Source organism: Colobus angolensis, unplaced genomic scaffold (assembly GCF_000951035.1).
Source record: "Colobus angolensis palliatus isolate OR3802 unplaced genomic scaffold, Cang.pa_1.0 Scaffold1, whole genome shotgun sequence".
NCBI lineage: Eukaryota > Metazoa > Chordata > Mammalia > Primates > Cercopithecidae > Colobus > Colobus angolensis.
The window spans coordinates 14,256,505-14,280,723 of NW_012110918.1; the positions used below are offsets into that span (position 1 = coordinate 14,256,505).

Below are 24,219 nucleotides of genomic sequence, written 5' to 3' on the forward strand. Positions count from 1 at the left end.
TCCTCCCAGCACTGGCCCTGCAGGACAGCCACCCTGCGGCCCAGCCAGTGGTAGCACAATGTCCCCAGGATGGCCAGCTTGAGGATGAGGTTCCTGCAGAGGGCAGGGTGCAGAGGCTGAGGGGCGGGTGCAGGGGACAGAAGATGCACCCCAGGGCCCCCACCAGGGGCTCGGCCACACCAGCCTCTTCCTAAGTAGGCTTGGACACACCCAGAGCTACACAACCAGCATCAGCTCCAGCACCAAATGACGTTTTCACGTGCGGCCACACACCTGCAGATGGCCACGTACACCTCCAGCACCGGGGAGTCATGCGGCTCCAGGGCGGCCAGAACACGGCACAGGTAGGGGGCCCCCAGGTTGAGAAGGCCAACCACCAGGGGCAGGACCAGCAGCGCAGCCTCCTGGCCAGCAGCCTCCGGACTCTGCAGGGATTGGTGTCACGGAAGCCCCCCATTCGTGGTGGGAGGGGGCAGCTACAGGGAGGGGACCGGGGCAGAACTGGCAGGCAGCACCTCCCTCCTCCAAGACCTGGCCCTCCCCAGGCCCCAAGTTCAAACCACACAGGAAGCGGGGAGGGGCACGGGTAGTGGAAAAGAAACCAGAAACCGAAAAAAAAAAGCCGTGAGAGAGGAAAAGGGGCGAGAAGTGGGGCTGGGAGGGAGCCCCAGCACAGGGCGCAGCGCACATGGCACCCTGGGCTGGCTGGGTGGAGGAGGGGAGGCAAGGCTGCCTCCCCAGGGGGCCGGTGCCCAGAGTCGCTGGGGACACGTTCCAAGCAAGGGCCAGGCTCCCCCCATCCCCGCACCTGGATCAAGAACTCTGAGAAGACGTGGACGGCCACAGCGCAGCCCAGCGCGGTCCCCAGACACAGCAGCCATGCAAGCCCCAGCGCAGCCGCCTGCCGGAGCCTCCCGCACACGCTCCTGGGGCTCTGCCGCAGCTGCCACTCAGCCAGCAGCTCCTGCAGGTGGCACCATGTCCCCATCACCCACACTAGAGCACGGACACGTGCAGATGTGCAGATACAGCACAAGGCACACACAACACAGGAGACACACCAGGAGGCTTGAACCAGGACAGAGGGTCAGTCCCCCATGCCCCACCTGCCTTTTCATCTGCTGAGGGCCCTCCCTCCAGACACAGAGAGGACCCAGTCCCTTGCCGAGAGGCCCCTGTGCCTGGGCCACATTCACTTCGGAGGCCTGCCTCCACCCCTCTCCAGCTGCCTCCCCAGCCCTGCCCGCTGGGGCTGGGGCCTGGCTTAGGGGTCCTTTCCTGTTCCCTGCGGATGTGGGTGGCCCCCAGTGACCAGAAGCCCCCCCACGAAATGGCTCATGACAGGTCACAGCTCTGAGTTCTTTGAAGCACAGAACCCCAGAAAGGCAGAGAATGTTCCACGAGGCCCAGCTCTGCAGCCTCCTGGCCCCGCAACCTCTGCAAGGGCCTTGGCCTTTATGCCTCAAGTCTTCTCACTGAGCCACAGAAAAAATGACAGTCCTCACCCACTGGGCTTCTGTGGCCACCAAGCTAACGCCAGCCAGGGAGCATGTGTCAGCTGGGGCCTGAGGCCTCAGGGCAGGCTCCCGGGTGCTCACTGGGCCATGGTGCTACTAGCCGCTAGCAGACAACAGAGGCGGCCCCTAACTGAGGGGTGCGTACCGGCGAAAAACTCAGGGCCTGCCCCGTCACCGCAAGCAGAAGACCACGCCTGCCCAGCGCCCCGAGTTCAGCTCACGGACAGATGGTCCTCCCTCTAGACCACGGTTCTGGCCACATGGTCCTAAGTGGACCCAAGGCCAGGCCTGCAGGGAACTGGGCAGGTGAGCTTGGTGCTCCAGGGCCACTCACCTTCAGCCGGGTGCGAATGTTGTCCTGCTGGAGGCGGGAGGCCCGCTTCTGCGTCACCTTGTAGTCCCAGGAGCAGAAGATGGTGATGGCGTGGATGCCAGAGGTGCTCCCCACACGGTAGCTCTCCCCGAAAGAGTGAGCCATGCTGGGGAGCAGACACAGACATGGCAACCGACAAGCTGAGGGGCAGAGGCCAAGGGGAGAAGGCAGACAGGATGCTCTTGGCAGCCAAACCCCACCACCCACTCAGGAGCCATTTGGGGCCTGGCTGGGCCTCCTGCCATGCCCCTGCCCTGCCACCAGCCTCATCCAACATAGCACCCACCAGCCACATCTGCCTAGAAGAGGGGGCAGGGCTGCATTCACCACTGACTTGGCTGGTGGCCTCCCAGTGAGACACGGACCAGAAGATGCTGGGCTCACCTCAGGGCCTTTGCACTGCTGGTCCCAATGACCAAAACATCTTCCCTGCTTCCTTATGCATCCCCACTCTTATCTAACCTTCCCCTCTCAGGACAAGTGCCGCCTCCCCTGGGAAGCAGCCTGACTCCTTCCCCAGTGCTCCCATAACACCGGGAAACACCACTAAGCCTCCTGGATTGTCCCAGCCCATTCAGTGGTTCATCTTCTCCCAGAGGCAGCAAGCCCCGCTAGGACATTTACCATCCTGCCCTGAGCTGAGCACGGAGAATGTTTGTGCAATATGTAGATGCATGGGTGGGTGGGCGAATAAATGTGTGGGTAGATTGGTAGATGAACGGGTGGGCAGATGAATGGGTGGATAGGTGGGTAAATTGAGTGGGTGGATGGGTGAGTAGTTGGATGAATGGGTGGGTGGGTGGATGGGTGGATGGATGGGTGGGTGGGTGGATGGATGGGTGGGTGGATGAATGGGTGGGTGGATGGGTGAATGGATGGGTGGATGTGTGGGTAGATGGGTGGATGAATGGGTGGGCAGATGAATGGGTGGATGGGTGGGTAAATTGAGCGGGTGGATAGGTGAGTAGTTGGATGAATGGGTGGGTGGGTGGATGGGTGGATGGATGGGTGGGTGGGTGGATGGATGGGTGGGTGGGTGGGTGAATGGATGAATGGGTGGATGGGTAGATGGATGGGTGGATGAGTGGATGGTTGGATGGATGGATGGATGGATGGGTGGGTGGATGGATGAATGGGTGAATGGATGGATGAATGGGTGGGTGAATTGAGGAGAAAGGATGCATGGGTAGATGGATGGGTGGATGAATGGGTGGGTGAATTGAGTGGGTGGATGGGTGGGTGGATGGATGAATGGGTGGATGGGTAGATAGTTGGATAGGTGAGTAGATGAAAGCAGACAGGTAGATGGATAGAAGGAAGAAAGGAAAGAGGGAAGAATCAATGAACAGGCGAAAGGATGAATGGATGCATGAGTGGAGCTCGGAGCCTAGATCATGAGATGGAGACGTTACCTGTACACCAGGGTGATGCAGGTGATAAAGAAGCCTGCGCCCACAGTGTAGAGGTAGGCCAGGGGCATGTTGTAGGGCAGGCCGCCCGCCCTGGGTGTGCACTGGCTGCCGTCCAGGGGGCTGCCACACGGCTGGTTCAGCGTGGCATTACTGTAGTGGCCGTAGAACATGACGGTGTGGGTGAAGCAGCCCTGCCACAGGGAGATCCGGTGAGTCAGGGTTCTCCCCACGCCGCACCCCACCCTCAGGCCTGACAGCCACAGAGGCAGAGCAGGAGGTGGCCAGGCAGGGGCCGAGAGGGAAACAGGGAGGGCCCATGGCCACAGCAATCTTGGGCCTCCCAGCCCCATAGGAACCCCAGCACGATGGGCATCAAGGGGCAGAGGGGGAGGCGGGGAGCTGGCTGTGGCCACCTGGAGTCACAGCGGGCCAAGGGTTGGGGACCCAGGAAAGCTGGGACAAGAAGGGGACACGGTACCAGGCCAGCAAAAGAAAGGTACCCCCTGTACCCTGGCCCTAGGGCGTCCTCACCGTGCCTGTGAGGAGCTCCAGGCCTGTGCAGACGGGGGCAGGACCTGGCAGGGTGGGCGGGAAGGCGACCTGCGGACCCATGATGAAGGCCACCAGCAGCAGCAGCAGGAGGGCGTTGAACGCCAGCAGGGTCTTGAGGAAGAGGAAGTAGGAGAGCACGCTGGAGCCGAACTGGCCCCCGATGCGCTTCAGGGCATAGCGCCATGGCGTCAGGGCCTGCAGGCCGGAGAGCAGCGCCAGCCCCAGGCTGTGCAAGGCCTGCAGGCACAGGCAAAGAGGCCATGAGGGTGAGGCCGTTGGAGGCACCGAGGCCACCCCAGCCCTGCCCAGCCGCCCCAGCCCCAGGGCAGACCAGGGGCCCCTACCAGCACGCAGGCATATCTGAGCCGGCCACAGCAGGAGCAGAGCCCGCCGCCGCCCCGCTGGCCCCTCCACTTCCCCATCGGGGTCCTGCTCTTCTCTCTGGGGACAGAGGCAGCCATAAGTGCCTGGACCAATGAGAGGCCTGACTCTCCTTCCTAGAGACCAATCACCCACCGGCTTAGCCCCTTCTCCCCCACCACACAGCCCAGCTGAAAAAGTGGGTCTGGGGGTGCAGAAGCAGGGGGAGGTCAGGGTCTGGGCTGCTCACCGCAGGCTGCGTTTCTCAGCCAGGCTTAAGGGCATCCCTCGAAGCATGTGGTCCCGCTGTGCCACCGCCAGGCTCTGGAGCTCCTTCACCAGGAGGCTCTGCTTCTCTGCGAGGGAGAGGCAAGTCCTGCCCATCCTCTAAGTGCCCCTCCCTGCCGCCTGCAGCCAGAACCCTGGACAGGCCTGTGCGTCCCTGCGGCAGCGTCCCGAGACACCTTGGTGCCCTTATTTGAGCTTGAATCACTAATCCATGTGTTTGCTTCAGTCAGCCGCTGCGACAAGCAGGAAGCTCACAGCGCAGAGGAGCCTGTTTCCCCTACACAGTCCCCGACTCGGGGCCCAGGGCCACAACCTGCCAAGCACTCCAAGACACTTGTGAGGTAAGACCCCCACTTCCCTGTCCCCGTGTGTCCCTGCAGAGGGACGGGGGAGCCTTCAGGAAGCTGCTAAGGGATAGGAGAGGAGCCTCTGGCTCTGCAGCATCCCAGCCCCCGCCCCGGCCAGGCTGGCCTCCTGCACCCCACCTCAGGCCGGTGTCCACCTGGGACTGGGGCTCCGATGCCCACTCACCCTCCTCCTCCCGGGCTGTGGGGTCCAGCTCCAGGTCGTACAGGCGGAGGGTGGGCCGGGCGGAGAGGACAAAGTTTCCGAGCAGGGGCCGGCTGCTCCTGCGCCGAAGCTGCACTGTGCGGCTGTAGTACTGGGAGATGATGGCGCCTCGGCTGCGGCCTACGGAGGCAGCTGGGCAGGGCCAGGCCGGGCAAGGCCAGGCCAAGCCAGGCCTCCCTCCCTTCAGGAAGGGCTCACCACAGGCCTCCCCATCCCTCACCCCTTCCCAGGACCCAGGAAAATCCTTTCAACAAAGACTTCGGGCACCACTGCGTTCCGAAAGCCTATTTTTACCCCGTGACGACTCTGGAGTCATTTTTAGAACCCAAAGAGGGCCACATGGGGCTGTGCTGGGCCTCCAAGCGACAGATGGGGTGGGCTAGGATCCCGCCCTGGGCCTGGCTCTGAGCTATGGGAGCAGCCGCTACCCAGGGAGATGCCTGGCGGGAAGCCCAGCCCAGCCCAGCCCAGCCCCAGGGGCTGGGGTCAACTCGGGGCGGGGCCGAGGGTCCCACTCACCAATGGTGCGGCTGGGCATGCTGGCGAGGATGCGGAGTGTGGCCGTGCTCTGGGTGTCCTCGGGCCGCCGGAGCGTCTGCTGGCCACTCCCTACAAAGCAAGAAAGACTCGCCAGGGGTCCTGGAGATGCCGTTGGCCACAGTATCTCCCACCCCATCCCAGGCCTGCAGAGCTGGCAGACCCGTCCTGAGGGGCTGGGGCACCCAAGTATTGGTCTACACTGCCCAGCATCCAGGCCTGGGCTTACCTGTGGCCTCCTGCTCTCTCTGCTGCAGCTCCAGCCCCTCCTGGGCCACCCACTGGCTCTGTTCTTGGATGAGCTGGTGGAAGGAATCGTGCACTTCGCTTTCATCGTAGGGGCTGGGCTCCTGGCTGCTGAGGGGGTTGGGGGGGGGCGGTCAGGCTGCGGCCGCCTCTCTCCTTCCAGCGGCCCCTGCTCAGGTGAGCACTCCGTGAGGGGTGGCACATTCCAGCCTCCAGCCCCCAGCCCCAGAGCACTTACCTCTGGTCCCCCGGGGTCTCAGGGACATCGAGGATGAAGGCCAGCGGCTGGGCCATGTCTCTGGCCAACGCCCACTAGTCTGCAGACCTAGGGCAGCTCAGAGGCTGGGTGCCACCTCCGGAACCTCCTGCTGCCCATCTGATGAGACAGGGGCACAGAGCCAGGGCTGGCCTTCAATGCCTGGTGGGCGTCCACCCCAGCCATTCCCGGGGGGACCACGGGAGGTGCCACTCACAGCCCAGGCAGTCCTGTTTGCCCCCCTACCACCCCAGGTAAACACGTGGTCAGGCACCAAATAAGCCTCATGCCAGAATGGAATGGGGCCCCTCCAGTGTCTGGAAAGGGGAAGAGAGGAAGGAAGGGTGTGGGGTCTGCAGTTCCCCATCTGTTTCCTCAATGTCGCCAGTCCCTGGGAAATGGGGAAGAGGTGGGGTGCCTGTAGACACAGCCCCTTTCAGGACCTCCATTCCCAGGGTTCTGGCACAGACACACCTCCTTTTTGGAGAGAAAGGCCAGGGCAGGCTGGAGGCCGTCTCTGCGTCTGCCCTATGACCCCAAAGCACTTCCTCTAGAGGAAATTAGCTGCTGGAGCCCTCACTGCCCCCAGCCCCAGGCGGAAGCAGCACAGGAGGCTCTTCCCCCACACACAGCGGTCACTCCATGCCACCCCCATCAGGGCGCCAAGGTCCTCATGTTCTCAGAAGACCCACTCCCCTGCATTCCATCATCCCAGGGCGGCTAGGACCTCAATAGGCCTCCTTTGTCCTGGCTGTGCCGTCACCCAGCACAACTGTAACCAGAGCAGCCTTGCCTGGGGCCCTGGGCTCAGGGCCTATTCACCCTATGGGAGTGGAGCCAGGACTCAGCTCCCAGCCACCAGCGAGTCCTGCCGGCCTCTGCCCTGGGCTGCTCCTGCCCTCACTCTCAGGAACTCAGGGCTCAAAGTCGGCCGAATTGAAGGGCGATTCCTCGGACAGGCAAAGCCCGGGTGCCCCGACAGAGCAACTCCTTGCAGGGGTGCCAGTCACAGGGCCAGACGGTGCCCTCCCTCAGTGTCCAGGGTGCCATCTTCGGGTCCAGGCCCCACACCACCCCCTCCCTCCAGCAGGAGCAAAGAGGTGGGAAAACCAGTACAGAGCTGGGTTCGAGGCGGCCCCCACCCAGCCTAACACGGGACAGCTGCCCAAGGAGGGGCTTAAGGACGCCCCATCCAGTCCCTAAAGCTGGAATCCCTTCCTCCAGACAGGCCTTTCTAAGCTCAGGGGACCCGGCACCCCAGCGCCCTGCCCCGAGGCCGGGGCAAGTCCAGCGGAGTTTCCGGGCACACCATTCCTGAGCCCTGAGCCAGGTGGGGAGGGCTGGGTGGCGCCCGTTTCCAGGAACCCCCACCCCATCCGGCAGCGAGCCCCCCGGGAGCAGCCGCTACCCAGTGAGAACCGCAACCTGGCCCCGGAGCCCAGGGCGGCTGCAACTCGGGGGCCACTGAACCCGCCCAGCCGGCCTCCCTGCCCCTCCCCTCCCAGTGCCCCGGAGCTCGGCTGGGGGATCTGGGTGGGGGCTGCAGATTCGCCCCCCACCCCCCACTCTGTCCTCCGCGCCCCTGCAGCTCCCAGCTCTGTCCGAGCCGGAGAGTCAAGCCCCAGGAGCTCCAGGAGCACCCGGAGAGGGAACTCGGCTACCAAGTGGCCTTAGAGGCCGAAAGAAATTCAGGGGGGGGCGTTCCGCTGTCCCCGCATGAGAAGCAGCCGGGGCTGGCAGGACCCGGGACCGGAATCGCGGCTGCTCACCTGGGAGGCGCCGGGGAGGAGGGGACGCGCGCAGCCAGGGCTCACCTGTGCCCCGCAAGGGCCGCCGGGAACTAAGGGCTCGGCTCTCCTTCCCGAGGGAGTGGCAAAGGTCCCCAGGGGGCGACTGGGCCAGTCGCAGCTCTGGCGGGGCCTGGGGGTAGCCGCACCTCCCGGCCCACGTTGGGGGGGGGCGGGCCTTCGTTATCACGTGACCCGGCCCCGCCCGCGGCGTCCCTGCCCCTCTCCGGGCGCTCCGCGGTGACTGTGCCTTCCTCCCCTGCCAACTTCCGACCCCTCCTCCTGAGGTCTGAGCTGGGCCACGGCGGGCCGAGTGTCTGGATTCATTCCAGTCCCTGGCTGAAGTACCCAATTTTTGTGAGGCTCAGTTTCCCCAAGTTCCAAAAAGGGGCAGTACTTCCAGACCCATCTGCTTCCCATGGTTGGGGAATTGTCCAAGTAAGATGCCGCTGAAAGCCCCAGGAACAGTCTCTCACGCCGGATTAGGCAACCCTCCCACCGCAAGCCTCCTGCTGACTCTCCCCGGCCTCCGCTGGGGAGCCTGGTTACCTGCCCCTACTGACACCTGCGCAGGGTTCATTGTTTATCTAGCAAGAGTTCTGGCTCACTTCCTGTGTGCTGTGTGGAGAGGAGGGGATGAAAAGGAGGACACGCTGACACATACATGACTGTCCCCAGGTGCTGTACCCATTGCCCTGTTTTCTGTTATTTCCCATGGGCCAGGAAGGTATGCACTGATATTCTCCCATTTCACAGATGAGGAAACTGAGGCTGTGAGAGGTTAATCTGGGTGCCCCCAGTCAAAGCAGGAGACTTGGTGGTCCACCTGAGAACTCCATGGAGGAAACTGGCTTTGAGATGGCACCCCCAACCCCAAGCCCATTTGGAAGGGAGGGTCATTCCTGGTGGGGAGAGGCCATGAAGCAGGCAGGGTGAATGTGAGCTAGGGCCCAGGAGGGCAGGACAGGGCGCTGCTGCAGGTGAGAGCAGGCAGGCAAAAGTGAGGACCAGGCAGGGGCCAAGCTTGGGACCTTTTGCAGCTACCAGTGTGGTCCTCAGATGGCTACCCCTAGCTGGCTCTTGGCAAGTGGCACCCTAGCATGAAGGCCCAGCCCCTGCCTCTCCTCCCACTGCTTCCCCCTCTCTGCATACCCACACTGAATTTGCATAAATGCCTCCTCCTCTGGGGAGCCTCCCCAGATTGAACCCTGGTGGAGCACCTGCCACTTCCTATTGACATGTACATTTGTGATTCTGTGCCCCCTCCTACCCCAGCCCACTGTGTGCCCAGCACCAGCACACAGCTTGAGCCTGACATACAGAAGGGAGTCTGGAAACCAGGAAGGAGGTGGGCAGAGAGGCAGAAAAACCTATGAACATTCAACCTGACATGACTGGGCCCTATAGCAGGTGGAGAGGGAGCAGAGAGGAAGGGCTGCGGGCCTCCCAGGGGCCCGAGGACAGGGAATCGGCAAAACTAGGTCTTAAACATCTAGCCTGGGAGAGCATGAATGGAGCCAATTCCTGAGCACTAACTATGGGCCAGGTGCTAGGCCTGGGCCTTGGCAGATGATAGCGCCAATGACGGGGGGATGTCCAGCCTAACACCAAGAGTATCTGGAAACCCAGCAGCCAGGTTCAGGGAAGCCAACCATCCTGTCATTATCACACCCTCCAGGAGCTCTGTGGCAGGCAGATAAAGAGTTTGGCCCCTGCACCCTGCCGTCCGTATCCCCACCCATGTAAGGCTCCCAACTCAGGCCTCGAGGTCAGGTCCTGCCTCTCCAGGCTGGAAGGGGTTGAACGGAGAGGGCCTCAGTCACAGGCTGGGCATCCCTGGAGGCAGCCAGGGGGCAGACCGGGACGGTGGACCCTAGGGCTGCAAGAGACCAGGCCCCGACTCCTGTTCAGAGAGGAAGGGCGGGCCACCTGCAGCCCAGCATGCACAGAGCTCCCGGGGAGGCTAAGTGGCCTACGCCTGTTACCTTCACCTCCGCATCTCAGGGGCCCACAGGAAGTGCCTGCTGGGCCTCAGTTTAGAGCAGAGGAAACCATGGGGTGGGAGGGGAGGAGGGAGGTAGTGGAGAGGGAAGCTGGGGTTCCTGTCACGTGACCCCTCCTCTGGGCTCCCTCACTGCCCTGCCTGGCTTGACAGGAATCGTCTGAGAAGGGGACTCCTCCAGGGACTCGGTCCCTAGGTCCCCAGGTGAGCTGGATGTTAAGTGGAGGGAGAATGCAGAGGGTGAGGGGCTGTGGAGGGCCAGCTAGAGCCCTACAAGGGCAGCAGTGGGTCCCTGCTCCATCCGCATGGCTGGGGCTGTAGCCACAGGTCCTCATCGGGGGCTCGCGGGGTATCTGGGCAGACCCGGGCCTGGAGGCTGGACCACTAGAAGGAAGACAGAAGGGGGTCCCCGGCCATCCAGAGTCAGATGTAGCAGATGCCAAGTCCCAGGAACTGTGGGGTTTGGGACACAGGCTCTTCCCGAAGGGCAAACTGGCATGTGGAGAAGAGCAGGAATTGTCTCTCCTCAGGGTGAAGGTGGGCACAGGCACAGATGGGTGCAGGGTGCAGCAGGTCCTGGCTTTGCCTGTGATGGCCTCGACTTTCCATGCCCTTGACAGATGGGGAGACTGAGGCCGTGGCTGTGTCCCCCTCTGAGAGTTGGAGCGGGACTGGACCCGAATTCGACCCCAGCAAGATTCTCTCTCATTTCTGAGCCCCGGAGGCGGCAAAGCGGCAGACCCGGGCAAGTGGACTCTAGGGCTGCAGGAACCCAGGCCCCACCCCCAGCCCAGAGTGCGCAGAGGCCAGGGCCAAGGCCTTGCGGCTCATCCACCTGGGGCTTCATATCCCCTCCACGGGCAGCCAGGCGCCCCAGCCTCCACCCACGCCTGCCGAGATGCTGCCGCCGCGATCGGTGCCATCGGAGCGGGCCCCTGGGGTGCCGGAGCCCGAGGAGCTGTGGGAGGCAGAGATGGAGCGGCTGCGCTGCTCCGGGACGCCCGTGCGCGGGCTGCCCTATGCCATGATGGACAAGCGCCTCATTTGGTGGGTGCCACGCGGCCGCCGGACGGTGGGTGGAGGGATGCTGCGAGGCTGCCCCGTCGGATGGGGTGGGAACACCCCGTCTGCCTGGCCCAGGTGGGCAGGGCGGGTGACTCAGGGGCGCCCCTGTCACCACCCCCGTCCAGGCAGCTGCGGGAGCCCGCGGGGGTGCAGACCTTGCGCTGGCAGAGGTGGCAGCGCCGGCGGCAGACGGTGGAAAGGCGCCTGCGGGAGGCAGCGCAGAGGCTGGCCCGGGGCCTTGGGCTCTGGGAGGCGGCGCTCTACGAGATCGGGGGTAGGACCCGCGCGAACCGCGCCTCCCCTTGCCCTCTCTGGAGCCCCACTGCCCAAATCGGAAAAAGGAGGGTGGCATCATCCCACCTGCAATCAGCCCCTCCCCCCTCCCACCCCCTCCGCCCGCAGGCACCGCAAACCTCGAGCCCCGCAGCGCCCCCAGGTGACTGTCAGCAGTACCTCCGGACTCGGGCGGGCACCCACCCCGTCCCGTGGGTCCGCCCGTGGATTCTCAGCCCGGCCCCAGCCTCCCTGACCCACCCTGCTCTCCCCCTGCAGGCCTCTTCGGCACCGGAATCCGGTCCTACTTCACCTTCCTCCGCTTCCTGCTGCTACTCAACCTGCTGAGCCTGCTGCTCACCACAAGCTTCGTGCTGCTGCCCCTGGCCTGGCTCCGCCCCCCTGACCCAGGCCCCGCCCTGAACTTGAGTGAGTGTGCGACCCACCAGGGGAAGTGCTCCAGTGCCCACTTGCGCCATGAGGGGCTGGCCCAGGGCCCAGAGTGTGGGGACAACCCTGTGCGTGGTCCTGCCATGCCGGCCCCGGGGCTCTCTCTCCCTGACCCCGCTTTGTGTGGGGCACACCTCTGGCACATCCTCAGCCCCCTACTCAGGCCTCCCCAGGGTTGGGGGTTACGGAGCAGTAGCCGCAGAACCTCACCTACGCCTTGGGGATCCCTCTCTATTGACCTCCTTCCTCCTCAACAGCCCTCCAGTGCCCTGGCAGCCGCCAGTCCCAGCCTGGCGTTTTGAGGTTCCACAATCAACTTTGGCATGTTTTAACTGGGAGGGTGAGTGAGGTCTGTCCTGGCTGTGGTCCACAGTCTGGGAGACCCAGGGAACTGGCTTCAGGGGCCACAAGTCTAAGAGGATCTCTACTCCTCCAGGGACATTTCGGCTCCTCAGGGGATGGCCTTACCTAGACAGACTGGCCTGGCCAGTGGTGGGGTTAGAGGCTCAGGCCACTGTGCCCAACAGACTCATGGACACATGCCCGTGGTCCTCGGAGCCCAGCTGCTGTAGGGGGTGCCAGGGACAAAAGGGGAAAAGTGCCCCCGCCTCCGGGAGAAGCACTTCCCCACCCTCATCCTGGGAAGCCATCGAGTGGTTACCAGTAGGGGCTCCGGGGTTCCAGTCCTGGCTCTATTTCTCAAAGCCCTGTGACCTTGGGCAAGTTGCCGAACCTCTGTGGGCCTCTGTAAGATGGGACGCTCCCTACCTGATGAGGGGATTGCACGGGGGCTAGCGAGATCATATATGGAAAGCACTTGAGCTGAGCCTGGCGCTCACCCGGGCTGGGTATCTTCGTCGCTGTCCCCAGGCCTTCACCAACACCTATCTCTTCTATGGTGCGTACCGAGTGGGGCCTGAGAGCAGCTCGGTGTACAGCATCCACCTGGCCTACCTCCTCAGCCCACTGGCCTGCCTGCTCCTCTGCTTCTGTGGGACTCTGCGGCGGTGAGAGCAAAGCCCATGCCTTCAACCCTTCCCGGGGGAATCTTCCCTGATCCCCCTTTCCTTGGCAGGGTACTCTCCCATTGGCAGGAACGCCCATGGCCCCGCACAGCAGGCTCCTGGGTGCTTCCTCAGCCCAGGCTCTGGCCGCAGGACCTTAGGAACAGGGCCACTGCCCCCCCTACCCCTACCCCTCACTCACCAGGACTTGCACCTGGGGCTGCAGGCCCAGAACCGAGCCAAGGCTGAGGCTGGATGGTAGAGGTGCCCCTCCTCCAGCAGCCCCTGGTCTCCTGCCCCGCAGGATGGTAAAGGGGCTGCCACAGAAGACTCTGCTGGGTCAGGGCTATCAGGCACCTCTCAGCGCCAAGGTCTTCTCCTCGTGGGACTTCTGCATCCGGGTGCAGGAAGCGGCCATCATCAAGAAGCATGAGATCAGCAACGAGTTCAAGGTGTGTGTGCGAGTGAGTGCATGAGCTCCACGAGCTGCAGGTGTGTGTGCGAGCGAGTGCGTGAGATCCACGAGCTGCAGGTGTGTGTATGTGAGCGAGTGCGTGAGATCCACGAGCTGCAGGTGTGTGTGAGCGCGTGTGAGATCCACGAGCTGCAGGTGTGTGTGAGCGAGTGCATGAGCTCCACGAGCTGCAGGTGTGTGTGGGAGTGCATGAGATCCATGAGCTGCAGGTGTGTGTGAGCGAGTGTGAGCTCCATGAGCTTCAGGTGTGTGCAAGTGCGACTGCCCCAGTGTGTGTGAGCATGTGTGGGGGCCTGTGGGAGCGTGACAGCGTGTGAATGTGTGTGCGTGTGAGGGCACACGTGACTGAATGGGTGATGGTGAGCACTCCTGTGAATGTGGGAATCGGAGTGTCTCTGGGAACGTGACAGTGTGAGAGTTCGTGACCGTGTATACGAGTGTGAACGGTTGTGACGGCATGTGAGAGCGTTTCCTGCACCCTTTCCTCCCACGCCCACCCTGCCTGCAGCTGCCCCTGTCCCCACGCTTCCTGGCAGGTGGAGCTGGAGGAGGGCCGTCGCTTCCAGCTGATGCAGCAGCAGACCCGGGCCCAGAGGGCCTGCCACCTGCTCTCCTACCTGCGGGTCAACATACTCATTGGGCTCCTGGTGGTTGGGGCCATCAGCGCCATCTTCTGGGCTACCAAGTACTCACAGGACAACAAGGAGGTGCTAGGCAACTGCATTCATTCACTCCTGGCCAGAACTGCGGGGGGGAGACGGGATGATCCCATTTTACAGATGAGGAAACTGAGGCTCAGAGACGTTCAATCGGTCATGGCCACAGGTCACGGCCAGGACAGGCGGGCTCCCACTGGATATTCCCACCAACTGCCAGGCTGCCAAAGGGAATAGCTTACAGTCTTCCCTATTCTGGGCCTGCCCCAGAGTTACACTTTAGGAGGCCATGGGGGGCAGAGAGCCGACAAGGGCCCCCCAGCACACGGGCTCCCCTGACCTGCCTTTTCCTGCAGGAGTCCCTGTTTCTGCTGCTCCAGTACCTGCCCCCTGGGGTCATTGCCCTGGTCAACTTCCTGGGTCCCCTGCTGTTCACATTCCTGGTCCAGCTGGAGAACTACCCTCCCAACACGGAGATCAACCTCACGCTGATCTGGTGAGTGCCACCCTTGGTGAGGACAAGTCTGCATCCTGCTGCTCTGTTTTGGTTGTCACCTGGCACCTGGGGTCCCCAGCTGAGAGGCTTCCCTGTTCACTAGTGGCCCAAGAGAAGGCAGGTAGACACCTCACAGCACATGACCTCATCGCCCCAGGTCTAAGGCTTTCCAGTCCCCCACCTCTGAAGGAAGTCGCCAGTCTGGACCAAGCTCTGGCCATTCAGTGCAGCAAGGGACTGTGGCCAGGGGTGTTGGGAATGGGCTTTGCACACAGGAAAACCAGCAACATGGGACATGCAGAGCTTCTACACCCCGAGGCTTTACTCCCCGTACCTGGACAACCCTCACGTGACCCGTGGAGTCCAGACCATCCTCATCCCCCTTTGAGGGATGAGGAAACTGAGGTTCACATGGGTGAAGCACTCAGCCAAAGTCAAGCGCATCGTGCCTACCAGGTGCAAGTTCAAAAGCAAGCCCTCGACCTCCTGGGCTCAAGCGATCCTCCCGCCGGAGCAGCTGGGACCACCCCCCCAGGCTCTGCCACCTTCTGCCTTAGTACTTAGGTCCTGTCTAGACCCCCTACTTCTCCACCCTTTACTCAACCACAGAAATTCTGTTGTAAAGCCCACCTGAGCTCCCACCGGCTTCTCTCCCTCCCACCACCCTCACCCGTCACTTGCCCTGTTTCTCCCCCTGCTTCCTCAAAGTCAGCTGTGTTTGGTTTGCTTTGAAACTTTATTGTTGAGGCCTAGCGTGGTAGTTCACACCTGTAATCCCAACACTGTGAGAGGCCGAGGCAGGTGGATCACCTGAGGTCAGGAGTTTGAGACCAGCCTGGCCAACATGGTGAAACCCTGTCTCTACTAAAAATACAAAAATCAGCCAGGTGTGGTGGCACACACCTGTAATCCCAGCTACTCAGGAGGCTGAGGCAGGAGAATCACTTGAACCTGGGAGGCAGACATTGCAGTAGAGTGTGCCACTACACTCCAGCCTGGGTGACGGAATGTGACCCTGTCTCAAAAAAAAACCTAAAACTTCAAAGTGTTCAACAAGGTGGAGATTTTAAAGATAAGCCCTTGGACTAAGCTCACGCCTATAATCCCAACACTTTGGGAAGCCGAAGTGGGAGGATTGCTTGAACCCAGGAGATCAAGACCAGCCTGGCCAACAAAGCAAGACCCCGTCTCTACAAAAAATTTAAAAGTTAGCGGCCCTTGGTGGTGCACGCCTGTGGTCCCAGTTGCTTGGGTGGCTGAGGCAGTAGGATGACTTGAGCCCAGGAGTTTGAAGACACAGTGAGCTGTGATCCCACTGCAGCACTCCAGCCCTGGTGACAGAGCGAGACCCTGTCTCTAAGTTAAAAAGCTCTCACCAGCTGGGTGCAGTGGCTCATGCCTATAGTCCTAGCACTTTAGGAGGCCGAGGCAGGCAGACTACCTGAGGTTGGGAGTTCAAGACCAGCCTGGCCAACATGGTGAAACCCCATCTCTACTGAAAATACAAAAAATTAGCTGGGTAGGCCGGGCGCGGTGACTCAAGCCTGTAATCCCAGCACTTTGGGAGGCCGAGACGGGCGGATCACAAGGTCAGGAGATCGAGACCATCCTGGCTAACACGGTGAAACCCCGTCTCTACTAAAAAATACAAAAAACTAGCCGGGCGAGGTGGTGGGTGCCTGTAGTCCCAGCTACTCGGGAGGCTGAGGCAGGAGAATGGCTTAAACCCGGGAGGCGGAGCTTGCAGTGAGCTGAGATCCAGTCATTGCACTCCAGCCTGGGCGACAGAGTGAGACTCCGTCTCAAAAAAAAAAAAAAAAAAAATTAGCCAGGTACAGTGGCGCGCACCTGTAATCCCAGCTACTTGGGAGGCTGAGGCAGGAGAATCGCTTGAACCTGGGAGGCAGAGATTGCAGTGAGATGAGATCGTGCTGTTACACTCCAGCCTGGGCTACAGAGTAAGACTTCATCTCAAAAAACAAACAAACAAACAAAAAAGCTCTCACCTACCCCTAGCTCCCCCAACAGGAGAACCACTGTTCCCAGCCACTCTCTAGCCCTGTATCAGCAGTGGGAATATTCCCTCAGAGATAACACGTGGCCAGGCACAGTGACTCACGCCTGTAAGGTCAACACTTTGGAAGGCCAAGATGGGAGAATCACAGGAGTTTGAGATCAGCCTGGGCAACGTGGCAAGAGCCCGTCTCTACAAAAACTACAAAAAAATTAGTTGGGCATGGCGGCACACCATCCTACCTACTGGAGAAGCTGAGGCGGGAGGATCACTTAAGCCCAGGAGGTCAAGGCTACAGGGAGCTGTGATCACGTCACTGCACGTCACTGCACGCCAGCCTAGGCAATGGAGTGAAACCCTATCTCCAAAAAAAAAAAAAAAAAGGCAAAAACAGATAATGTGCATGCGATGATGTTTCATTTAGACAATCACACCTATTTGGTCTGGTCATGCATTGTGCAGTACATATGTGTGGCACGTGTTTATGACATGCAAGCTCGTGTCAGCGGGCTTCGATGTCCACAGGCAGCAGAGGAAAGGAGCTCGCCTGTAGTCAGGATCCTGAAAAGGCCACAGGCTTCTCCACCGCAGGGCTTGCTGCATGTGCCTCTCCACACCGGGTGTGGGGGAACGTGGCTGGACTGTGCAGTGTTTCTCAAACTGATTTAAAAACAGAACCCTTGGCCGGGCGCGGTGGCCCACGCCTGTAATCCCAACACTTTGGGAGGCCAAGGCGGGTGGATCACCTGAGGTCAGGAGTTTGAGAACTGCCTGGCCAACATGGCGAAACACTGTCTCTACTAAAAATACAAAATTTAGTCAGAAATCGCTTGAACCTGGGAGGCAGAGGTGGCAGTGAGCCGAGGTCACACCACTGAACTCCTGCCTGGGTGACAGAGTGAGACTCGGTCTCAAAACAAACAAAAAAACCCCACAGAACCCTTTTTCCCATGAATCACCTGGAGACTCAGACTCTGAGAATACACTTTGGACCACGTTGCCACAGACAGAGCAGGTTGGAAGGAGACTGGGCCCAGGAAACAACATGATTCCACTCAAGACATCAGCCACAGCTGTAGCCTGGGGGGAGCCCGGTGCCTGTGTGCCTGGGCCCCTCCACCTGACAAGGTCCCTACCCCCAGGTGCGTGGCGCTGAAGCTGGCCAGCTTGGGGATGTTCTCCTTCTCCCTGGGTCAGACCATACTGTGCATTGGCAGAGACAAGACCAGCTGTGAGTCCTACGGCTACAACGCTTGTGACTATCAGGTGGCTGGCGGCCCGGCGGAGCCTGTCTCTCCCTTCCTTCTCCCCAAAAGCTCCCCTCAAACTGTGCAGAGCCCTGTTCCTGCCCCTTTCGTCACCTTTGAGAGAAGCTGTGAGCAGGACTGCCTGCACCATGGCACACCTCCAGGGGGCGCCACTGCTGCCACATGGTGTAGCGTGGCTGTCCTGGCTGTGGGGCTTCCTGCTCTAATCCCATCCTCAAGGCCTGGGTTTCAACCTAACGATTCTATCAGACACCAGGCAAGGCACCTGTACCACAGAGACCCCCCACAGGAGGCTAAGGGAAGGGAGGGCCGGGGGGCCGTGAGTGGTGACAGGTCCCCTTCCCCTGCACCCCAGTGCTGGGAGAACTCCGTGGGGGAGGAGCTGTACAAGCTGAGTATCTTCAACTTCCTCCTCACCGTGGCCTTCGCCTTCCTGGTCACCCTGCCTCGGAGGTGAGCCCTGGGGTGACGCCTCCGGAAGGGTGGGGGTGCCACGGGCATGTTGGGGGTGGCCAGTGGCTACAGCCAAGGGTGAGCGGGTCCAGTATGGAGCCCGGGAGTGAGTGGCAGGCTGTGGCTATGGCCAATACGGCCCACGCATCTGTCTGGAGTGGTGAGTACCTGGACCCTCCCATCCCTGCAGGCTGCTGGTGGACCGGTTCTCAGGCCGGTTCTGGGCCTGGCTGCAACGAGAGGAGTTCCTGGTCCCCAAGAATGTGCTGGACATTGTGGCAGGGCAGACGGTCACTTGGATGGGCCTCTTCTACTGCCCCCTGCTGCCCCTGCTGAATAGCGTCTTCCTCTTCCTCACCTTCTACATCAAGAAGGTGTCGGCTCATGGCTGGGGGTTATGGGGTTCGTGCCTTTGGGTGGATGCCTTGAGTAGGGCTTGCCTCCTGCCCCCTTTCCTGGGCGTCAGCCTCCTGGGGTCTGCATAACTCTCTGATTCCTTGTTGCTGTTGCTTGCGCCCCCAGTACACCCTCCTGAAGAACTCCAGGGCATCTTCGAGGCCCTTCCGTGCCTCCAGCTCCACCTTCTTCTTCCAGCTGGTGCTCCTCCTGGGCCTGCTTCTGGCTGCAGTGCCCCTGGGCTATGTGGTCAGCAGGTGAGGGGAAGAGGAGGGGGGCACCCAGAGGATGGCAGGGGTAGCTCCTCACCCAGGACCCTGATGCCAGCCCGCCTTGGCCATCTTTCTCCAGCATCCACTCCTCCTGGGACTGCGGCCTCTTCACCAACTATTCAGCCCCCTGGCAAGTGGTCCCGGAGCTGGTGGCCCTTGGGCTCCCGCCCATTGGCCAGCGTGCCCTCCACTACCTGGGCTCCCACGCCTTCAGCTTCCCCCTCCTCATCATGCTCAGGTGCTCAGGGCAGCAGGGGCCATGGGAGGGGGCACCTGGAGGGAGAGGTCCTTCCTTCCATAGGGGTGGTGAGCCTGTGCACCCCCAACCAGGAGCCAGCTGCAGAAAGCCAAGGGAAGCAGGGGCCCCTGAAAGGCAGGTACCTCCTGGGCCCACCGTCTGGGCTGCCGTGGGGATTGCAGGATCACTGGGGAAGCACCATGTCTGGGCAGCCGCAGCTGCTGAGCTCTTGGTATTGCTGTGCCAGAGATGAGGGAATGAGGGGCTCTTCGAGGAAGGAGAGGAGGGTCCCATCCTCAGATACAGCAGTGTGCAGTGAGAAGACCCCAGTACCGAGTATTGTAGAGATTGAGGTGGGGAGAGAGGAAGTCAGGGAGAGGTGCTTGTGGCCCCAGGGGCAACTGACCATGAATCCCCTTCTGACCCAAGCCTCGTCCTGACGGTGTGCATCTCCCAGACCCAGGCCAATGCCAGGGCCATCCACAGGCTCCGGAAGCAGCTGGTGTGGGTGAGTGTCCTCGGGGCTGGCAAGGGGACAGCAGCTTCAGTGGAAACCCTTCCCTCTGTGTGGCCAAGGGCCTGGGACAGGTCTGAGTGGATCAGGTGGGTTCTTCCTACTGGAGGGCGTGGCCTCAGGCTGAGGGTAAAGATCGGGAAGGGGAGGAAGAGAACAGCTCAGGCTCCTGGTACCGGGAAACAGACCTGGTAAAATATGACTTTAGGGGCTGGGCCTCTGCCTGTAATGCCAGTGCTTTGGAGGCCCAGGCAGGAGGATCGGATCACTGGAAGCCATAAGTTCAAAACCAACCTGAGTAACAAAGCAAGACCCCAGTCTCCACCAAAAATAAGTAATTAATTTTTTAAAAAGAGAATGTGGCCGGGCTCGGTGGCTCACACCTGTAATGCCAGCACTTTGGGAGGCCGAGGCGGGCAGATCACGAGGTCAGGAGATCGAGACCATCCTGGCAAACACGATGAAACTCCGTCTCTACTAAAAATACAAAAAAATTAGCCAGGCATGGTGGCGGGCGCCTGTAGTCCCAGCTTTTAGGGAGGCTGAGGCAGGAGAATGGCATCAACCCAGGAGGCGGCAGAACTTGCAGTGAGCGGAGATCGCGCCACTGCACTCCAGCCTGGGCGACAGAGCGAGACTCCGTCTCAAAAAAAAAAAAAATTACAAAAAAAGTAGCCGGGCGTGGTGGCATGCGCCTGTAATCCCAGCTACTTGGGAGGCTGAGGCAGGAGAATTGCTTGAACCTGGGAGGTGGAGGTTGCAGTAAGCCAAGATCACGCCATTGCACTCTAGCCTGGGCAATAAGAGTGGGAAAATAAAATAAAATAAAATAATAAAATAAATAATAAAATAAAATAAAATGTCACGGTGGCTCACGCCTGTAATCCCAGCACTTTGGGAGGGCGAGGTGAGTGGATTGCCTGAGGTCAGCGGTTCAAGACCAGTCTGGCCAACATAGTGAAACCCTGTCTGTGCTAAAAATACAAAAAAAATTAGCTGGGCGTGGTGGCGGGTGCCTGGGGAGTCTGAGGCAGGAGAATCGCTTAAACCCAGGAGGCAGAGGGGCGGAGGTTGCAGTGAGCCGAGATCACCCCCTTGCACTCCAGCCTGGGCAACAAGAGCAAAACTCGGTCTCAAAAAAAAAAAATGGGTAATATGGCTGAGTGCAGTGGCTCACGCCGAGGCGTGAAGAGTGCTTGAGTTCAGGAGTTTGAGACGAAGCTGAGCAACATAGCAAGACCTCGTCTCTACTAAAAATCAAAGAAATGAGCTGGGCGTGGTGGCGCGTGCCTGTGGTAGCAGCTATTCCGGAGGCTCAGGTGGGAAGATCGCTTGAGCCTGAGAGGATCAGGCTGCAGTGGGCTGTGGTCTTGCTACTGCACTCCTGCCTGGGCAACAGAGCGACACCCAGTTTCCAAAAACAAAAACAATTTAAAAAAAGATACGACTTTCGGCTTGGGAACAGGGGTTTAATAGAGCTGAGGGCGGAACAGTGACATGGCTAAGGCGTGGCCTCAGGGTGGGGCCTTTAACGGGGGCGTGGCCTTGGGCTGCTTGGGGACGACTCTTAGGGGGCGTGGTCTAGAGCTGCATGGGGTGGGACCCTGGTGGGGCGTGGTCTCAGGGCGTGTTGGGGGTGGGGCCCTTGGAGGGCGTGGTCTCGGGCAGGGATGTGGAGGGAGTGGCATCTGGCTGCGTTATGGGCGGGACTCTTGAGGGCCTGGTCTAGGGCTGCATCGGGGCGGGACCCTGGTGGGGCGTGGCCCTGGGAGGGTGTGGTCTCGGGCGGGGCATGGCCTCTGGCTACTTTGGGTGCGGGCTGGCCCTTGGGCCGAGGAGCTGCTGCTGCTGCTGTCGTCACACCCGTTCGTGGGAAGCGGCGCCTGTCGCAACTCGCCAGTTGCTCTCCTCACAGCAGGTTCAGGAGAAGTGGCACCTGGTGGAGGACCTGTCACGACTGCTGCCAGAGCCAGGCCCAAGCAACTCTCCGGGCCCCAAGTCCCCTGCCTCCCAAGCTTCGCGCCCTCGGTCCTTCTGCCCCGGATTCCCGTGCCCTGGCTCCCCGGGCCCCCGGGCCCCGCCGCCGGGCCCCTCCGTTGTGGATGCCGCGGGACTGCATTCCACTTGCCCTGGACCGCACGGTACCCCAGCCTCCGCCCGTAGATTCCGCTTCCCCAGCGTCGCAGAGCTGTAACCCTAATCCCTGCCTCCCCGGAGCCTCCCTGGGGCCCCTTCAGGCCTCCTTACTCCATCTTCCAGGCCCCTGGCGACCACCGCCCTCCTCAGTGGCTCCAGGGCCTCCCTCAGGGGTCCCCAAAGACGGACACACACACCCTAGGGGCAGCAGGAAGAACATATGGGAATTTTCTCTTTATATTTTGATCTCATCCCTTTAAAATGTATATTTTTTATTATGTTTTTTATCATATACATAATCTATTAGTATAGTATCTCATGAATGCAGTTTTTTTCTAGAGTGTGTTCTGACTTTTTTTAGAACCATGAGTATAATTTATACACATACATCTATTGGGAATCCTCAGAAGTTGTTTACTGATGGAAGCACCTTCAGAAGGGTCTGGGGACCACTTCCTAAGGAAGAAAGGAGCTGGCCACAGTTAGAGCAAGCCTACCTGGGGGGCCTGCTCTGTGTTCCAGAGCAAACTGCCTGCATCATCCCCTCCTGTTACTCTCCCTTCACCTGAGACAGTCAAGCCACAGCATCAGCCGGGGCCAGAGCTGGGATTTGAACCCAGGCACTCAGGCTCCAGAGCCACACTGCCCCAGCGTGGGGCTTAGAGGCTGCTCCTGGCTCTGACTGAGGGGCTGCCTGAAGCCGGGTGAGAGGGTGCTGGGTCAGCTTTTCCCTAGCGGGAATCCTCTCCGTCCAGTCTTACAACTTAGCAGCCTCACGTCCACAGAGCTGCCTTGGAAAATTCAATAGAGCCCTGGCTTCCTGCAGAGCCCTGTTCTCCCAGCCTGCTTCATGGCTCCCTGGTTGAGCCAAGCTTGCGGATCTGTGGCGTGAGGGTACCCGCACTGCCTGGGCCTTAGTGGTATGTACGGGCCTCCACTGTGGGCAGCAGACAGGGGCCCAGGCAGGTGAGGCAGCTGGACACAAGGGCAGGGCTGGGTCCCCCTCCCAAGGCTGTGTCTGATATTCTTGAGGCTGTTCAAGGTTCCTTTTCCAGGCCTCCTGTTCTCCCACCCCCACCCCTGCCATGCTGCAGTGACTCTAAATCTGTGGTACTCAGCCTTGGCGAACACCTGAGTAGCTGCTACAAGCTGGCCGCAGCCCAGCGACTCTGATGTGGTTGGTCCGGCAGCCAGGGCATCGGGACTTTTCGAAGCTCCCAGGTGACTCAGCGGCAGCTGGGGATGCGAAGTGTCAGGAAGGAAGGTCAGAAGTCCCAGGATGCACTTGAAAAGCCTCTAGCTCCACCAGTGACCAGGTCCTGGCCAGACTCCTGGCCTGGACTCAGCATCCGGGAGGCTCTGGCCTCTGGCCCTCAGGGCTGGGGGCTTCTTCACATGGTCATCAAAGACTTGGCCAGTTCCGCCTCTCCTGCGGCCATCCTTGTCTCACGCAGCATCACATGACCCATCAGTTCACCAGCAAACACAGTGAAGTGCTGCCGGTGCTGGGCCCTGTGCTGGGGTTGAGGGTTCTCTGGCCCTCATCTGGCGAAGAGAGAAAGAGGGAAACGGTGAGCTCTGTGTTCCGTCGGGGGGAGCGACAAGTCTGGACCAGATAAAAGTGACTCATGTTGTTAATTAGCAGCTTAGGGCTAAAGGTGGCCCCTGGACCAGTGGCCTCAGCATCACCTGGGAAAAGGTTAGAAATGCACGTTCCCAGGCCCACCTCAGCCTCCTGAATCAGAGCAGCCCTTTGGCAAACCGTACTGAGAACCAACCGCATACATCACCAAGCACTGTGAACAAGAAAAGCTTTGAGACCTTGAAGGAATCATCAAACTCTGGGCCTCGGTGTGCTCACCCAGGGCGAGACAAAGACGCTGTGCTCCTCCAAGTGGCCTCCAAGATTAAATGAGCAATACTTTTTTTTTTTTTTTTTTTTTGAGACAGTCTCTCTGTTGCCCAGGCTGGAGTGCAGTGGGAAGATCTTGGCTCACTGCAACCTCTGCCTCCCAGGTTCAAGCCATCCTCCTGCCTTAACCTCCTGAGTAGCTGGGACTACAGGCACCTGACACCATGCCTGGCTAATTTTTTCTTTTGTTTTTGTTTGTGAGATGGAATTTTGCTCTTATTGCCCAGGCTGGAGTGCAATGGCATGATCTTGGCTCACTGCAACCTCCACCTCCCAGGTTCAAGCCATCCTCCTGCCTCTCGGCCTCCTGAGTAGCTGGGACTACGGGCGCCCGACACCACACCCGGCTAATTCTTCTGTATTTTTAGTAGCCATGGGGTTTCACCTTGTTGGCCAGACTGGTCTCTCACTCCTGACCTCAGGTGATCCACCTGCCTCGTCCTCCCAAAGTGCTGAGATTACAGGTGTGAGCCACCGCACTTGGCCCATACAGTGGCTTTTGAAGTGTCTCCATGGAGACCTAGAAATGCAGTGGTGGCTCCCATTACAATGTGGTCAGTGGCCTGAAGGAGCCAAATGGGAGATGATGGGGAGTGGACCTGGGGCCCCCTGTGATCGGGACCACCCAGGAAGACAGCCCAGGGGGCCTCAAGCGATGGGCTTCTTCCAGCAGGAGGTATCTCAGAGCCAGTGACAG

General features: G+C 60.5%; 2 protein-coding genes across 2 annotated transcripts in view; one reads left to right on the plus strand and one right to left on the minus strand.

Annotated features, from left to right (window-relative positions):
• TMC6 (transmembrane channel-like 6) overlaps positions 1-8,061 on the minus strand; it is a 10,004-nt gene extending 1,943 nt beyond the window's left edge. Inside the window, exons 1-12 of the mRNA XM_011954335.1 lie at positions 7,881-8,061; positions 6,094-6,231; positions 5,839-5,963; positions 5,592-5,681; positions 5,034-5,192; positions 4,465-4,570; positions 4,199-4,295; positions 3,834-4,091; positions 3,303-3,493; positions 1,852-1,996; positions 809-964; positions 274-425 (exon numbers count right to left, since the gene is read on the minus strand). Coding sequence (XP_011809725.1) covers positions 274-425; positions 809-964; positions 1,852-1,996; positions 3,303-3,493; positions 3,834-4,091; positions 4,199-4,295; positions 4,465-4,570; positions 5,034-5,192; positions 5,592-5,681; positions 5,839-5,963; positions 6,094-6,149 — 1,535 coding nt within the window. The 5' untranslated portion in view covers positions 6,150-6,231; positions 7,881-8,061. The remainder of the gene's footprint in view (positions 1-273; positions 426-808; positions 965-1,851; positions 1,997-3,302; positions 3,494-3,833; positions 4,092-4,198; positions 4,296-4,464; positions 4,571-5,033; positions 5,193-5,591; positions 5,682-5,838; positions 5,964-6,093; positions 6,232-7,880) is intronic.
• Positions 8,062-10,681: 2,620 nt separating this feature from the next.
• Positions 10,682-23,536, plus strand: TMC8 (transmembrane channel-like 8). The gene is made up of 15 exons (XM_011954224.1): positions 10,682-10,947; positions 11,091-11,239; positions 11,518-11,667; positions 11,946-12,028; positions 12,559-12,695; positions 12,997-13,144; positions 13,704-13,874; positions 14,180-14,319; positions 17,476-17,599; positions 17,957-18,054; positions 18,245-18,428; positions 18,577-18,707; positions 18,802-18,960; positions 19,390-19,468; positions 21,390-23,536. Exons 1-15 carry the CDS (start codon positions 10,799-10,801, stop codon positions 21,666-21,668), a joined length of 2,181 nt encoding a protein of 726 aa, XP_011809614.1. The 5' UTR covers positions 10,682-10,798; the 3' UTR covers positions 21,669-23,536.
• Positions 23,537-24,219: the final 683 nt, after the last annotated feature.

Coding starts and splice junctions, on each gene's coding strand:
- TMC8 (XM_011954224.1), top strand. CDS start 10,799: ATGCTGCCGCCGCGATCGGTGCCATCGGAGCGGGCCCCTGGGGTGCCG. Junction 13,875..14,179: donor ACTCACAGGACAACAAGGAG/GTGCTAGGCAAC, acceptor CTTTTCCTGCAG/GAGTCCCTGTTTCTGCTGCT. Junction 18,708..18,801: donor CTGGGCTATGTGGTCAGCAG/GTGAGGGGAAGA, acceptor ATCTTTCTCCAG/CATCCACTCCTCCTGGGACT.